Genomic DNA, 15,874 nt, shown 5'->3' with positions numbered 1-15,874 from the left:
GGGGCTTGATCACGTTTTAGTGTATTAGAAAGTAACAAAAGTAATTACATGTCGGGATATTACATTGGACATTTATGGTGTTTTTGTTTTCTCTTTTAGGACATTTCTGTCTTCATAACAAGACGATTCTAAATTTACCATTAAAACTTGTGTTTAAAAAAAAAAATAGCTAAAAAGTGGCTTCTTTTTTTTTTTTGGTAACAAGGTCGAGAGAGACAGTGGAGCTCTTATCTGATTGGCCGGAAGAGGAAAAAAAAACAACATAGGAAGTTCATATTTGTAAACATTGAAAATAAAATTGCCCCCCTTCCCCACAAAAAAAAAAAAAAAAGAATTCAGCGGTGGCATCATCATCATATGATTACTGACAGGGGTATTTTTGGTTTTGGTACAACAGGTGGTCTTTGTGCATATCGCAATGACGACGCACACAACTATCCGAGCGCCACATAACGCTCATCTCCTTTTTGTTTTTTTTTTTTTTGTTTTTTTTTTTGGTCTGACTGTAATAGTTCTACCCTTTTAATTCTTTCTCTCCGTTTTTCTTAATTAAAAACCAAGGTAAAAAGTGAGAGTGGGCGGGGCTGAATGAAGACGACAACATGCGGCTAAAACGAGCCCTAACATGCATGGAAGACGAGATTTGCGAGATTCCGGATGGATGCCCTCGCCATCACCAGCCCCTTTCCTCCCTCGCCCTCTCCGATGAGCTATTGGCAGCGTGTGGGGATTTTTGGTGGCGGCTGGTGCATTCTTACCCAAAAAAACCCAAAAAACAAAACCACACGCACACAAAATGGTCTACAATCAGACAAACTAGCAGACAGAAAAAAAAGGAGGCAAACCTAATGACCAAAAAAAAAAAAAAAAAAGGGGCGATTAGTTCCATCCACTCTTCTTCTTGGTCTGCTAACCGGTTAGCCACGGCTATCCACGCTCATAACAAGGATGCTAACAGTGCAACGCGGTGATGCCGATGACGAGCCGGGCGGCGGCGCTTTGGTAAGAGCCTGCTGGGGAGGGCGACCAATTGAACGAAGCCACAGGTGAAGAGCACGAGCGTGTGTGTGTGTGTGTGTGTGTGTGTGTGTGTGTGTGTGTTTGTGTTTGTGTTTGTGTGGGAAGATAATGAGCATATACATATGTATGTGTGAACATTATGACACGGGTGTGGTAGGAAAGTCCAGAGTTGCGCTGCTGTCCTGTGTTCCAGCACAGTGTGTTGTGTTCATGACATGATCCCGTTGAGTCCAAGATGGGGGTGAGTGAGAGAGGGCGCCGCCCCAGCCCCTCCGCCCTCCCCCCCGGCAACCCCAAAAGTGGAAATGGCCGAAGGCGGAAGCCACCCGGATCAGTTGGAGGTGTCTGAGTGGACGCTGCTGGGAGCTCCGGGAGGGGAGGTGACAGAGGGGGGGTTGGTGGGGTCCTGCCAGCTGTTAGCCTGGAACAACAAAAAAACGGGGTTCAAATATGGCGCTGACTTGATTTGCGAGAAGGAGCCAGCCGATAAATTGGCCGATATGAGTTCTTTTTAACCCTTTCGGGGACAGCGGTGACTACACTGGACAGCTTACCATGTCACAGCGTGCGTGATAGGGTTAAAAAAAAAAGACCCCACAAATACAACACACACTGAAACCATCCGCCAACCAATGACGAGGTGAAATGGGGAGTGGCGTGATGTACATTTTCTATGCTTGCCAATTCCGGCAAAGGGCCGGCCCATTTGTCCGTTATGCAAATAAGCCCCCAATTTTCTTTGTGGCCTGTTATGTATACGATTGGTTACAGTATCAACACAAAAATGCTTGCCAAATAAATGTAATCATTTCTACAAAAAAAAAAAAAAAGGCTTTTCAATGAAATGACGCAATGTGTGCATAATGCTGATGGCGGGCCAGCGGCAGAATAAGCTTGCCCCTCTTCTGCGAGAACCCCGAATAGAAGAACGCCCAAATACTTGAATGGTTTCAACACTAAAAACGTCATCGCTCCCGAGTCACGCAAAACAAAACGGAGAACGATTAGCGACTGTCGGGAGACGGGTCGTCATATCAAATTTTGTGGAAATTCCCCTGGCGTCGACACTTTGAGAACAACTGTCTGTTTGTCATTAAAGTGTGTGGAAAAAGAAGGTCAATGATACACTTTTACAAGATGGAAGTTAGCCCGGCTCGCCGAGACACGCTTTTCGAAAAGACAAAACATACCGCAGACAACAGGTACGCGTTTTCTCCGCCGGTTTTAATTTGATTTCATGCGTTTGTCTGATGCGCGTCCTGTCATCCCGCAAACGTACGCCGATCGATGTTAGCCATCAAGCTATGCCTAACGATGTACGTATGCACCGCCGGCGCACGTAACACGACGGCGCCGAAACATAAACGTGATGTCATGGCTAAGCTCGTGGGACCGGGAGATTGATTCGGTTTCGCCACACTGGATACGAGATTTGATGACTCAGCGCCAGGGTCTGTAACATCCGTCGGAAAACTGGCAGACTGTTGATCATTGTTTTCCAAACTGCTGGGCACTGCTTCAAATGGTGGAAGGGAAAAAAAAAAAAAAAGTGTGGCTCCTTGATATGAACTGAAAAAGGACGCCAACCGGCAGTGGTGACGTATTCGAAAGAGTTACTCACATCCAGGCGATGAGGGGTGTAGAGGCCACTACCTGACAGCTCCTCATAGCCGCCCGTCAGGTGTGTAGCACGGTGCAGGGTATCCACCTGTCAACACACACACACACACACACATAGACACACACACACCCAGCAGTCAATCACAGCAACTCCACAAAGTCGTTACTTTCAAACGCCGCAACCAGACGACAACATCGTCGAGTGAGTCTCCCGCAATCGTGTAGTCATCGCTGCCTGTCTTGTTGACCACGGAATGTTCCGGTTCATTCTAATCACAGCTAACATGACACGCACCGTTGCGTTTCCTTTCCCCGGAGGAAAAGGAAAGATGCCAAAAGAATGGAGCCAGCGAGACGGCACGGAACCAAAAAGCTCACTGGGACAGGTTGTGCTCTGTTTGCGCTGACGAATGGACACTTGCAGGGAAAAAGTATTAGAATCTTTTCTCTGGATTCCTGCATAAATTGGTCATCAAATGAAAGCGGAGCGTCATCCAAGTCACAACAGGCGAAAAAATCCGAAATTGCAGGTAATTAGTCTGAATTTTATGAGCTACAAATGTACCTGCGTTCATCTATGCATGCCAGTGACGTGTCGTGACAGGCGGAACAAATACATCCATCGCCGCTAAATTGCAGAAGCTACATTGGTAGCGTGTCCATGGTTTGTAGCATTTTTTTTTTGTCTAGAGATGAAACCACTGCAAAAAAAAAAAAAAGAACCTTGGGGAAGCGCCTATTTCAGCGGTCTGCAACCAGCAGCTCGGGTGCCGCACGTGGCCCTTTCATGCATCTGCTGTGGCTCTCACAGTTCACATGGAGCCTTGCGTTTCGATTAGAATGAAACCGAATGACCAAACGGAATGAAAAGATGTCAACATCTCAATTAGGATGAAAATCCCGATGGAATTTCTTTCGTATGCACAAGGTTGGACTCTTCCTTTGGCCAGGTCCGAGCAAATGTCTTGCCAGGCTGCGTCCCATCTCCACATGTTGTGTCTGCGATGTATTTATTTCTTTGTGTTTTGCTAAAACAGTCATTTTTGCTGGAACAACTTTAAAATAAATATTTCTGACATTTATCCACTACACGTTGCAAAACAATTATTTGCATGGCATTAGCGCACATCCGTCTATAGTTGTGACTTAGATGACGATCCGATGAGACAGTATTTTATGCTTGCATACTTTTTCCTGTTCAAGTGCATCTGGACATAACAAGCAGAGGGGGAGGAGGGGATGTTTGTAGGAGCGTGGCGGGGATCAATGGAGGCGGGAAGTGTGTACCGTCGATCTGCACCCGAGGGTGAAAGCTGACAATTGCTCGGCGCTGAGGAGGAGGAGGACACGCTCACACAACTAAAGGATTGGACACTGCAATGATTCTACAATTTCCCAATGCGCCTTGCGAGGACTTGCTTGGGGCGAGAAGGGACCGGGAGGGGAAGAAGGGTCGGGATCCAAAAGGAAGCTACGCTAAAGGAAAGCTACTGCCGGGAGCCTGGCAGCGAGGGTCGGCGGGCGCAGCCGTCCTCGGTGCGTACCTGCGGCTGGAGAGAGGGTGCCATGCCGATGCCCTCCCCGTTGAGCAATCGCAGCCCAACGTAGCTGTCGCCTGCGTGAGACAAACCGCAGCACCCCGATGACCCCACAGGCAACACATGAAGACGTCACGGCGGGCGTGTTTCGTCGGTCAAAAAGTAGCGCGCAGCATTTGGACGGTTTTGAAGTGGAGGCGTAGATAATTGTTTGTGAGGAAGAGGTGCCAAACTATTTCCAGGTGGCAGAAAGTCAGTAACCCGACCAGAGTGAAGGCGTAGTGGTTCCGGAGCCCGTCCGGAATGACGCGTCGTCGCCACGTCGCGTGTCTTACCTGAGTTGGGTGTCGCCGGTGAGTTGGCCTGGCTGGCTTGCGCCGACACGTTGGCGGCGTCCACTGCTGTCTTGACTGCGTAGAGGTTGGCTTCCTCCTGGAACTTGCCGATGTTCTTCTTGTAACGTATTCTCTTGTTGCCGAACCAATTAGAGACCTGCGGACGGATGCGCAACCGAGTGTTAAGCTGACAAACGACGCCGAGAAGCCCAAATCACAACCACACAAAACCAGGCTTGAATTCCACTAGGACGAACAGGCACAGACTCACTATTGTCACCCTGTCATCTTGAAGGCACATGCATATAGGTACACACAACCAAAAAATTGTTTTAAGATCTTTTATGGTTGCAATGTGGTTATTTTTGTGTTAAAATGTGCAAGTTTAAATGCTAAAAAAGGTTTAAGATTTCTCCCCCCCCCCCCAATGTTTTTTTGGTTTTGTTTTTTTTAATGAGGAGAACATCTCCAATCCAGCTCTTTGCATCTGAGTTTGAAGCTCAGGTGTTTATAATTTTTTTTGGGGGGGGTGGGGGGCTTTTTTTTCATACGCTATAATAATCTTGGTCTACATTGCAAATAATCTGAAAAATGTTGCAGATTTTTTTTTGTTTTGCCGACACTAACAATTCACAATGTAAGACAAAATTTGATGAAATTCAAGCATTTTCCCACAAAAAAAAGCACAAATAATATAAAACAGTCTATAGTTGTATGCGTTGAGGGCCCCTCCAAAAAAGAAGTTATTTTATTAGTTGTATTTTTATTTTCTTAAATGAACAGGCTGATTAATCGCTAATTAGAATGTTATTCAGCCAAATATTGGGATCTTGACTGGACTAAAAAATAACAAATAAATTACACACGGGTGAGAACTTTTGTTACCTGAGACACTGTGATCCCGCACTTTTTGGCCAGCTCCTCCTTCGCCTCCTCACTTGGGTAAGGATTAGACAAGTGGGAGTAGAAATACTCGTTGAGCACCTCTGTCGCTTGCTTGTTGAAGTTGCGCCTCTTGCGTCTGATGCGGACAGAGGAAACAATCGGCAACATGCTCGGAATGTGCGCTGTCGTGCAAAGGATTCTCCACTTTGTTCTTGGAGAGTATGACCGGCAAATCAGATAGACGGACACGCACAAATAAGACACGGGGGCCACTTTTCGAACGCCTGCGCACAGACCTGGCATCAAGGAAGCGCGAGCGCAGGATCATGACGGCCTCGCAGGTGCTCTGCTTGAGCTGCATCTGGATGGAGCTGAACTTGCGGTGGATGATGGCCACCATGCGCTCGATCTCCTTGGGCGAGATGGGCCGTGTTCGAGACTGCTCTCTCAGCAGGTTCATTACATGGTTGGTGAACTCGCTGCATGCCTGCGGAGGGAGACGGAGAGAGAGAAGACGAGTCTTGAAAGCTTCTCGTGATAAAAAAAAAAAAAAAAAAAAAAAAGACAAAGGAGAGAAGCTGTCAGGTGCTACGAAAGAGTCGGTTGATATGAAGAGAGCGTCTCGGCTCGCTAACTCTTTCTGACTGGATAATCTGCTTGTCATGAGGAAGTATGGCGAGGAGTTTTCACAGACGACGTGTAACTCCAAAAAATTGGGAGACTTTGGGACATCCGTCCATCCGTTTCCGATCATGTTTGTCCTCATTGTGGTCATGAGCGAGTCCTTAACGAACCAAACTTTTCGGGAATTTGGAAGGAAAACGGAAGACCAGGAAAAAAAAAAGAGCACAAGCATTGGAAGGGCTTGCAAATTCCACACACTTGAGCTGCGATGCAAAACCAGGACCTCTCACCTGTGAAGCAGGCTTGCCAAATAGGACGACAGCATATTGCTCTTTTTGGGATGACAATTACATAAAAAGGTCATCTACAAAAAAAAAAAAATAACTCAACTAAAACGGTTTTCGGGATCACTTAGCTGAGATTGAATTCATTCTAACCATTGAAATAAAATGGGATAGAATCACTCTGCACGTTAAATTCTGACTTTTTAACATGTTAGCCAAGCAGCAAAAACTGTCTAAAGTCATGTTTACCTTATAAGAAAATATATATTAAACAGAATAGACCAATATGCATGATAAAATGTTTTTTTCCCTTTTCCTTCATGTGTCTTATGTGTTGTGTTGTATTATTTTGTCATTTTATGTTAACTGTTAACATCTCTCTCTCTCCTGTGGTTGAGAGGAATGAAATTTCATCTGTGCTGTATGTTGCACGTGTGGCACATTTGACGATAAAGTTGACTTGAACTTGAATTTGAACTTGAATTAATCTGTGTGCATCCTAGGTCATCCGGGTCACTGAAATCCACACAGGCAGAATCAAGGTAACTGTTCTTGACTCGTTCGTTGAATTAGCTTTTTCTTATTTTCGGAAAAAAAGAAAAAAAAAAACCTTGGGAAGAATTCTGTTTGACTAATTCCACACAAGACATCTTAATTTAACAATAATGTAGTACTGTTTGGAATGGGCTCCACTTTTGGGTAGCAACCACATCGGTCGAGAACCTGAAAGGTGGCGCTTGACACATTGCAGCCTGATGATTGGCCACTGTGGAAACAGGCCAATCAGGATTTATGGTTTCAAATCACACGCTTGCAAACGGAACCGCACCGCTCGGTGCAAACGCGACTTAAATGTGACCGAGAGGTTTTCGAATGATCTCCAAGTAGCCCGTGCATCACACCTGTTCATACTTCTCCAGCTCCGAGTGGTATATCTGGCGAATCTGGGCGAGTTTGGCTCTGTAGTCAGAGTGTTCGATGCTGCTGTCCGTGGGCGAGCCGCCCGCCGCAGCCGCCGCGGCCGCCGCGGCGGCAGACCCGCCGCCTTTCTCTGGCCCGGACACGCCTTCTGCCAGTAGCATGTTGTCCAGACGCATGATCTGCGGATCTGGGGGGTCTTCCTCCTGCACGCCTCGTATACTTAAAACTGGACAGAAAAATAGAAAGGGGCGAAATGTAGTTAGCTGAGGTCATGGGTACACATTTTAGTACAGGGGGCCATGTACCGGTTGAGCTACTTCAAAAGTTTTACATTCCGCCTCATCCATTGAGCTTGGCTCTTCCTTCCCGCGAGCGCGATGGAAAGTGAACCCACTTCTCCTGAAATTCAGAGAGGTCAAGCTCCGTGAACCCCAGTCAGGTTCTTCCGCCCGCCCCCTAGTGGTCGCCGAGCGAATTGCCACTGAACCCCAACTTGTGCTCGGGTTGCACAGCAGAGGGCAGTGTGGTCCCTCGGTGGCAGGCTGCCAGAGATAAGGGCATGAGGCATGGGACCAGTAATGGGAGTGCATGTGCTGTCACTATGAGCCCCAGTGGCCATAAGTATAGTTATCAGTCGCTGCTCTCCACCACTGTATTATACCAGGACCTCTGTCAGCCCGCAGCCCCGCTCTCATCTCTCTCTTTCACACATACACAAACCTCCAGATAACACACTCTGTTGGTGGAAAGTTTCTGCCGCAGACGACTCTCTTTGACGTCGCCGCCTCACACGTTTCACTCCATTTTCTTTTCACACTTTTCCAGGAAAGGTAAAGAGAAGGAGTCCACTTCTTGGAGAGAGAGAGAGTGCGCCTCTGTTCTCTGGGCATGTGAAGACTGTTGCATAAACATGGCAACATTGCCTCTTACAGGTTAATAATGTGTCACAGAAAAAAGGAACTATTTTATGAAATTAAGGCAAGTCCAGTCATTAAATGAAACTCCCAACGATATTCGGAGAGACCTCACCTTTATCAAGCGCGCTACGTTTTTTTTCAAGTGCTTGACAGTTTCACAAAATATCAATGGACTTGTCTAAAAATGAAGCCAGAAGTCCCCACCATGTGACAATTTGGTAAACAGGAGACTAACTCCAGGATGTTTGCTTTAAACATACGCCAACAATATGGATGACAGAATTAATCCCGCAGGAAACCGGGTCGGTCCTCGCGGGTTATGCTAGTTTAGTCAAAAAGTGACGGGAGTTCACGAGCTCAATCGGTGGAAGCGTCTCTGCTTCGTGTGACTTTTGTACAACGGTGAGTCACTGTGTGAACGTTTCGCCATGGAGAGCGATGCCAAAAAAACAAAACAAAAAAAAAAAAAAACCAACAGGTTAGTAGCTACAAAACGCGTGTGGTGAAGTGCAAAAGAAGAAAAGTTCCCTCAAACATTCCAGATGCCACAAACCGAGCAGATGAGTTGTTTTTTTTTCCCCTCCAACCTTCATTTGATAAATGAGTGTTCCACCATTTGTAGCAAAGCGTCCAACTTCCCTCCCTCCCTGCCTCCACCCCCCCTCCTTTTTTTTCTTGTTCCTTCTTGCCTGTTTCTTTGCCTCTGCTTAGGTCTCTTCTCTTTCCAAGGCACATTCCTGCTCTGCTGCTCCCCCATCTTAGGACTCAGGAATGCAGCAGACCCTGCCGCCTGAACTAATGACCCTGATTCGCCCATCATTTTCCCTCCACTTTTTCCTCCCTCGCAAGTCATTCACCAGCATGCTCTCCGCTTCTTAGTCAGAAAACGTGAAGCTAATTCAACACCAAAAAAAAAAGGAACGTTTGGGCACCTATTCTTGCTGCTTAAATGGACACCTTTTGTTTGAGGCGAGTTGTGTGCGCAGACAAAAAAAATTAGGCCATAGTGCCGCAGGCTGCGTTGAATGTCCATCACGGGTGTCAGCGGGGCTCTGTTTTTTTTTTTTTTTAACTGCCCATTCAGGGAGAAAGAGAGCTGATGTACAGTACAGAGGGCAACTGTAGAACACCGAAAGCTTCTCACCACTTTGCCCCCCTCCCAACCTCATTATGCCCCCCCGCCCCAGCTGTAGCCTAATGCCCCCCCGCATTTCCCTAATTACTCCAATTAAGCCGTGATTACCCACAATCGCACTCAAGCACAGTCTAGTGGTCGAGTGGTTATTACAGCAGAAGCTGGGGTGAGTTTGGATCGTACATACAGCCGTGGAAATAAGGGAAATTTATTTCCAAGAAAAGGGATTCCATCATTTTGGCTTGTTTTGTTGTTGCTTGACTTGCATTTTCAAATGCTGTGAAAAACGACGTCAAATGGAGGGGGGGGGGGGCTGTTTTGCTCAACCGGCTCTTGAGAGCGCAGGCACGACGGTTTGAGTTAATGACAAGCGGCGCTTACTTAAATTCCGTCTTACTCCGATAAGACCGAGAGAAGAGCCGACAGTACTTTGCACATGTTCCCACCCTCGCGGTGGCACCGAGAGATGGAGCGAGCAGCATATACTATGAAATATTCAGGGTATCCAGCTGGGCTTTCGCTGCATACATAATCTTTCTCATTTCGGTGCCGGCTTTGCCAGCCAGCCAGCCAGCCAGCGCGCGCGAGCGAGCCGCTGAGCTGTGCAGACACAACATCGGGGGCTGGCGTTTGGAGCTTGGCTGTAAGTAAAGGGGTGAAGAACCGAAGCAATACTGTGGCGTGATGTACATTAACCGTAATGCCGTCCACACCGAGGCGCAGATAAGACTTAAACTCAGTCAGTATATCATTGCTCAGCTCACAGCACAAGCTTTATCCTTGTCTGTCTTTCCCCTCGCTAGCATCCCCTTTTTCACTCCGTCTCCCCACCACCAACACACATCCCCTCCCCCCTTCTCCCTTTCAGCGCCCCCCCGCCGCCCCCCCCCCCCTCTGTTCTCCATTTCAGTCGAGTTCTCCATGTGAGCCGCAATCCCTCATGCTGTCAGCCCCCCCCTCGCCCTCTCTCTGTAGACAGACAGGATTAGCATTTTAATTGCATCAGCTCCCTTGGGTATTCTCAGCCTTTCACTGGGAGAGAGCAAGGGAGCGGGAGAGAAGGATAGGGGAAGGGGAGGAAGAGGAGGGGAGGAAAAAAAAAGGTGAGGAGAGAGGGGAGGGTGGAAGGAGAACCAAGGAGAATTGCAAAAAGGAGTCGCAGGAGAAGATGTGCGTCTGTGTGTGTGTTTGCGCAAAGCGGGGAAGAGACACAGAGCGGTTACAAAAAAAAAAATATATAAAGAATCCAGAGTCGAGGCATGCCAGAGAGAGGGAGAAAAGATGGGAGTGTGAATACATCAGTTATCCTTTCATTACACAGATAAAGAGAACTGGGACACGGAGATCTTTCCACAATCATAAAAAAAAAAATGTGTACAGTAAAAGAGGGTGCAAATTTACCTTACAAGGAAAATGTGAGACCTGGTTGTTACAAGTGCTACTTATAGAAATATGCTGTTCATAATAGTGTATATTTTTAATCGGGTTATTGTCATGCTAGTAGAAAGGAAGTTAAAAAAAAAAAAAAAGAGAGGGTCTTTGGAGACGAGGACATCAACAGTAAAGAGGCCGCATTATAAATGAGACGTCATCTTAAAGGACTCCAAGTAAATGAAAATGCTGTAAATGTTAACATTAATTCAAGCAGTGTTACATCCCCCTTTTTTTTGTTTGTTTTTTTATTAAATAAGGTGTTTTTGGGGAGGAGTACAGTCAACTTAATGAGCACAATCCATATGTTCATTGCTACTTTAAGCAGCTCACACTAATCAGCATCTGTTTGGGGAGCTCACCAGAGTCCTGTTGCACGCAGCCCTCCACTACGCTACAATTTTACACACACACACACACACACACACACACACACACACACACACACACACACACACACACACACACACACACACACACATATATACATACAGATAGCAAACACAACGTGGTCTGATTACGGTGTGGAATTGGACAAGTCGCACTTTGGGCGACACTTCAGCCCCAGCACATCATTAATCAGCACTTAATTAACTAAAAGGGATAGATTTGGATGCCAAAGCAATGACGACACGGAGCCCCCGCCCCCTCTTTTTTTTTTTTTTTTGAACGGTCATACACACTGTCTCACTCGAGCACAAACACACACACGCACACTTAACACTAATGAGGGATAGATCAATTAGTGCTGTCAGGTAATGGGAGGCTTTGCTACATCTCAATCATTGATATGCATATTTTGTGTTATCAAAACAATGCGAGAGTCGAATACAATTTTAATATTAACCACCTAAGAGCGCAATGTAAATAAAAATCACGATGTTTATATTCTAACATGCAACTTAGGTGATAGGCCATCAGAGTCCATAAATGACATGGAATTAATTTTTCGAAAAACAGAATTAGCAGTCATTAAAATGCAACGCGAGGCTCCATAAAAGAAACAAAAAAAAAATTGTCATCACAAACAGCACTTTAAATTTAATTTGCTGAATTTTCCCCTATAAAAACTTCATGATGTCTGTTTGTGCGATTAAATGATAGAAAATGTGATGTCAGAGGACATAAAATTATTTGAAGTGCCGGCATGGTAAGGGCTGAAGTAGTTACTTTTATTGTCATCAGAAAAAAAAAATCTAATTTTAAGACGTTAATCCCCCAATGAGCACAGCGCCTGCTTTACGAAGCAAACAAACTAAAAAAATTATGTACATACATTTTTCAAACATAATCTGGCAGAGGACTACACACTTTACGAGATTTCTACGATGAATGTTCTGCGCTCCTAAACTACCGCCGATAATGTGACATATGACCAGCTCAATAGAAGTTTTAAAAATCTCTGGAGGTGGTAGGTACCAATAAACAACTGAAATAATGTGGTTGCACAAGTGTACACACCCTCATAACTGGGACGTGGCTGTTTAGACATAACCAATCACAATCAAACTCATCTGAAATCAGTCAGTACACACCTCAGATCGTCCCCAAATAATTTGAACAGTTCATAATTCCTTCCACCTTGTCTTATGCCCCAGTTACCAAGCTCCCAAATGTGTGTGTGGGGGGGGGAAATGTGCTCAGGTCCGATGAAACCAAGGTTGAAATTTTGGGCCATCATTCAAACGGGTATCTTTGGCACAAATACAACACTGCTCATCATCATCCTACAATGAAGCATCAGGATGAACGGTGGAAGGAATTATGAACAGTTCCAAACAGCAATCTGTGTTAGCTCTAAACCAGAAGGCATACTTGATAGAACAGGTGAAATTTATTTAGGGTTTGGGGTTAAGCAGACGCACTTTAAATGGTCGTGGGTGTGCGCCGACTCCAATTTTAGCTTGAGCTTGAATGTGATCGGTTAATTACGAACCCAGCCACACTTATATAAGAGGATGTGCACACTTGTGCAACCACAGTGTTTTTTTATTCTTTTTACTTGCCCTCTTGAAAATATATATTTTTGAATTCAGATGTGTTGTGAAGGTTATATGTCACATTGATATTGGACAAAGTTTTGGTCTCATTTGAAGATGAGTGCGCAGATTTTTTAGCTACATTGTCTGCGCGGTGTTGCATTGCGGTGGTCTGCCTCGATCTACATCAATTCCCCATCGCTGACGCTCTTGTATAGACGGCACACGAGTTGAGACTGGAATCCACGGCGCATCTTCCGGTAACGCACTTCGTTTTGCTTCTGTTGCTTCAAAACGTGATTAATCAACACTAAAGGAATGAGGATCACAAGAGTTGGTCTCCGGTGTAATATCAAGCCCGGTGCCGTTGTGCGCGGGGGGAAAGATGAAAAGCACGGCTTTGTGAAATGTCACAAGAGGAAGAGGAGGATGAGGAAGAAGGCGGCGGCGTAAAAAGCGAAGAGGCAACGGCACGGCTCGGCTCGTCCCCCAGTCGACTCTCATCAGGCCAGCTGCCTCCTGTGCTCATTAGCGCAGACTCTTAAGGAGCTCCTAAAGACTTTGTGAAAAATGAACGCTCATTTGAGAGGTCGTTAATTTGCACTGTTATGCAAATGATGCCGCAATTAAGCGATAGATCAGACGAGCGCTCCTCATTTATAACACGTGAACAAGCATTATGACACAGTCAGATGGTGTCACGGAGCTGAGGCGACATGTTTAGCCTACATTGGTTGATGCACCTCTGAGGAATAAAAGCCACCGGGCTAATCGGGTTTATGGTTGGTCAAAATACCCGTGCACCCGTGGTTTTTTTTTTTTTTTTTTTTTTGCCAGAGGTTATTTAAGTGCAAGCTCACCTGTTGAAAAATAAACGGTTGAAAACTAGCTCGCATATCCTTATATTTGAAATGGACAGACGCCATATCTCAGCCAAACCAAATACAAATTTTAAGTGGCTTTGACCCAGAATTGTTAAAAAAAAAAAAAACAATGACACCAAGGCGTTAAATGAATTAATCTAGGTGTAAAAACACCCCCACAAAATTAACACATCGGCGTTAATATCCACCTGCTTCGTTTGGTTAACTGTGAACAAGCAGAGCGCTAAAGTGATCGATCCCCCCCCCCCATTTATTTTAAACAGAAGACCTAAGTCAACTTCGTGTCAAAGTAGGTTTACAGCGCCGACTCTAACCACTATATCACTGCCAATCCCCGCATTTATGACGCGGCGTAAAACAGTGTGAGATAACGACATGAACAATAGCAGAGGAGTGGAAGGCTCCCATCAATGACAATTAATCCTTAATTAGTCAGGATTAAGAGCTGGGATCTGACACTCTCCCACCCCTTCTGCCACCTGACGTATTGCAATCCAGTTGACAACGCGTTCGCATGTCTTTTGATTCAAGAGACCTTTTGAAGGAGCGAGCCTTTCAAAGCAGTGTGAGAGGAACAGGACATGCTGCGAATAAGAGCAGATGCGATGAAGAGGTTGGAATTCCCTGCGTAGGGCGACGTTGCCCGAGTGTGTCAGTACGGAGAGTCGCCTAGTATGTCCTGGTCTTGAGACTTACTCAGAAGTAACACACCTGGACACAAATTTATTTGAGTAGCTAATCACATATCACGGTAAGGTGAGGGGGATGGAACGGGCTAATTAATTGCTTCCAGTTGACAAACTTGACATTGATTCTATCCTGAGATTGGTTAAATAATTTGAGGCCCTCCGAACCCGACTGAACTGTTGTGCAGTGTGGGGGAGGTCCGGCAAATTCGCATTCGTTTGTGCCGTTGGCCACTCATTTGACTGTGAATTTAAATATCTGAATCGCTGGTGAAAGGTGTTGTATAGGATATACATATTTTTTTCTTTTTTAAATAATACATATTTGTAGCGTCATAAGAAGCTGTAGATTAAAAAGCGAAGCGTGGAGAGTATCGCCAAAACGCATGAGTTTTCATAACAAAAAATTACGTCTGCGTGGACGCAACACCCAAGCGGTCGCATCCAACTTGGTGGCTGTACCAAACCGTTAGAGTACACAAATAAACAAGAGATTAATACTTTGAGTCCAAATTTGGTTAGTTTCCTGTTTTTCCACCAATCAACACTATTGGTCAGTGGCCATGTGGGTCAGTTTTTTTTTGTTTTTTTTAAATATTGATCATCGACTATTGTTGAGATTTGAAATCATCTTACGCTCTTTGCTGATGAAATGTTATCAGTTGAACAAACACATTTTTGTTCTGGTTCCATGCCAGCGATATGTACAGCGTGGAGAGTCTCTGTTGTGGAAATGTCCAAGTTCAGTCAAAGAATTGGAGCCAGCGGCCTCTTGAATATCCACATTCTCGCTTTTATTCCCATATGATTCCTTTCTCTGTATGATTATAATGCATGTACAGCAGCGAGGGCAATATGCTTCTTCCTTGAAAATGGTGCCATGTTGTTTGTGGGAAAAAAAAAGATCGTGGATGGGATGTACTTTTGTCATACTGTGGTTGCACAGGGGGTCTTAGTTTTTCCCTTGCAGCAAATTGCGCAAGGGTCAATTGCAGAGTGTGCAGAAGCCAGTCATGTAAAAAAAAATATATATTTTTTTTAATGGAGTGATGAAACATGACAAAAATCATATAAGGGCAACAAAATATTGCACTGAGGTGTCTTCATCCAACAACTCCAGCTCAGTTCCTGTAGGAATAATGCCACATGGGGAAAGTCAGCCGGACCACACACCATTAGGCCTGGGCTGAAGGTTGAGGTGCCTTGCTTCCCCAGTTGAAATTGGGGGGGTGGCGGTTTTGTGGGGTGGAAGGGTTGGTGATGCGTCTGTCAGGGCCAGGGGTCTGTGTGATATTAGCCGTCTGCCAATCTGGCTTGGGAAATGGACATCGAGTAATTACTCCTGCTCTTACTGCCTCATCAATCTCCCTGTATCACTCCTGCATACCCCCCCACCCCACACCATCTTTTTTCCACTCTCTTCGGCGAGAGAGAAGGGGGTGGGGGGGCAAGCTGAGTGACAGGACGCTACGCATCACAAGTGAGATTCCTCAAAAAGCAATGAGATAATCCTGCTCCACTGCATTGCATTAATACAAATCGAGAGGTTTCAGGAAATCCTTTCAAAAGCCGAGAATTTGTCCATGTGTGGAATCGGGGGGTGGGGAGGGGAGGG

General features: G+C 45.6%; 1 protein-coding gene across 2 annotated transcripts in view; it reads right to left on the bottom strand.

The window, feature by feature from the left end:
- Window positions 1–481: 481 nt before the first annotated feature.
- pbx4 (pre-B-cell leukemia transcription factor 4) overlaps window positions 482–15,874 on the bottom strand; it is a 30,490-nt gene continuing 15,097 nt past the window's right edge. For both annotated transcript variants that reach the window (XM_019860214.1, XM_019860295.1), the window contains 6 exons: window positions 7,209–7,453; window positions 5,695–5,885; window positions 5,399–5,534; window positions 4,514–4,670; window positions 2,642–2,728; window positions 482–1,441 (listed from right to left, as the gene is read on the bottom strand). In XM_019860214.1, coding sequence (XP_019715773.1) covers window positions 2,685–2,728; window positions 4,514–4,670; window positions 5,399–5,534; window positions 5,695–5,885; window positions 7,209–7,453 — 773 coding nt within the window. In that variant the 3' untranslated portion in view covers window positions 482–1,441; window positions 2,642–2,684. The remainder of the gene's footprint in view (window positions 1,442–2,641; window positions 2,729–4,513; window positions 4,671–5,398; window positions 5,535–5,694; window positions 5,886–7,208; window positions 7,454–15,874) is intronic.

Source organism: Hippocampus comes, unplaced genomic scaffold (genome assembly GCF_001891065.2).
Source record: "Hippocampus comes isolate QL1 unplaced genomic scaffold, H_comes_QL1_v1.1 scaffold171, whole genome shotgun sequence".
Taxonomy (NCBI): domain Eukaryota; kingdom Metazoa; phylum Chordata; class Actinopteri; order Syngnathiformes; family Syngnathidae; genus Hippocampus; species Hippocampus comes.
Note: the sequence above shows the minus strand (reverse complement) of the source record. Positions and strands in the feature narration are given on the sequence as shown.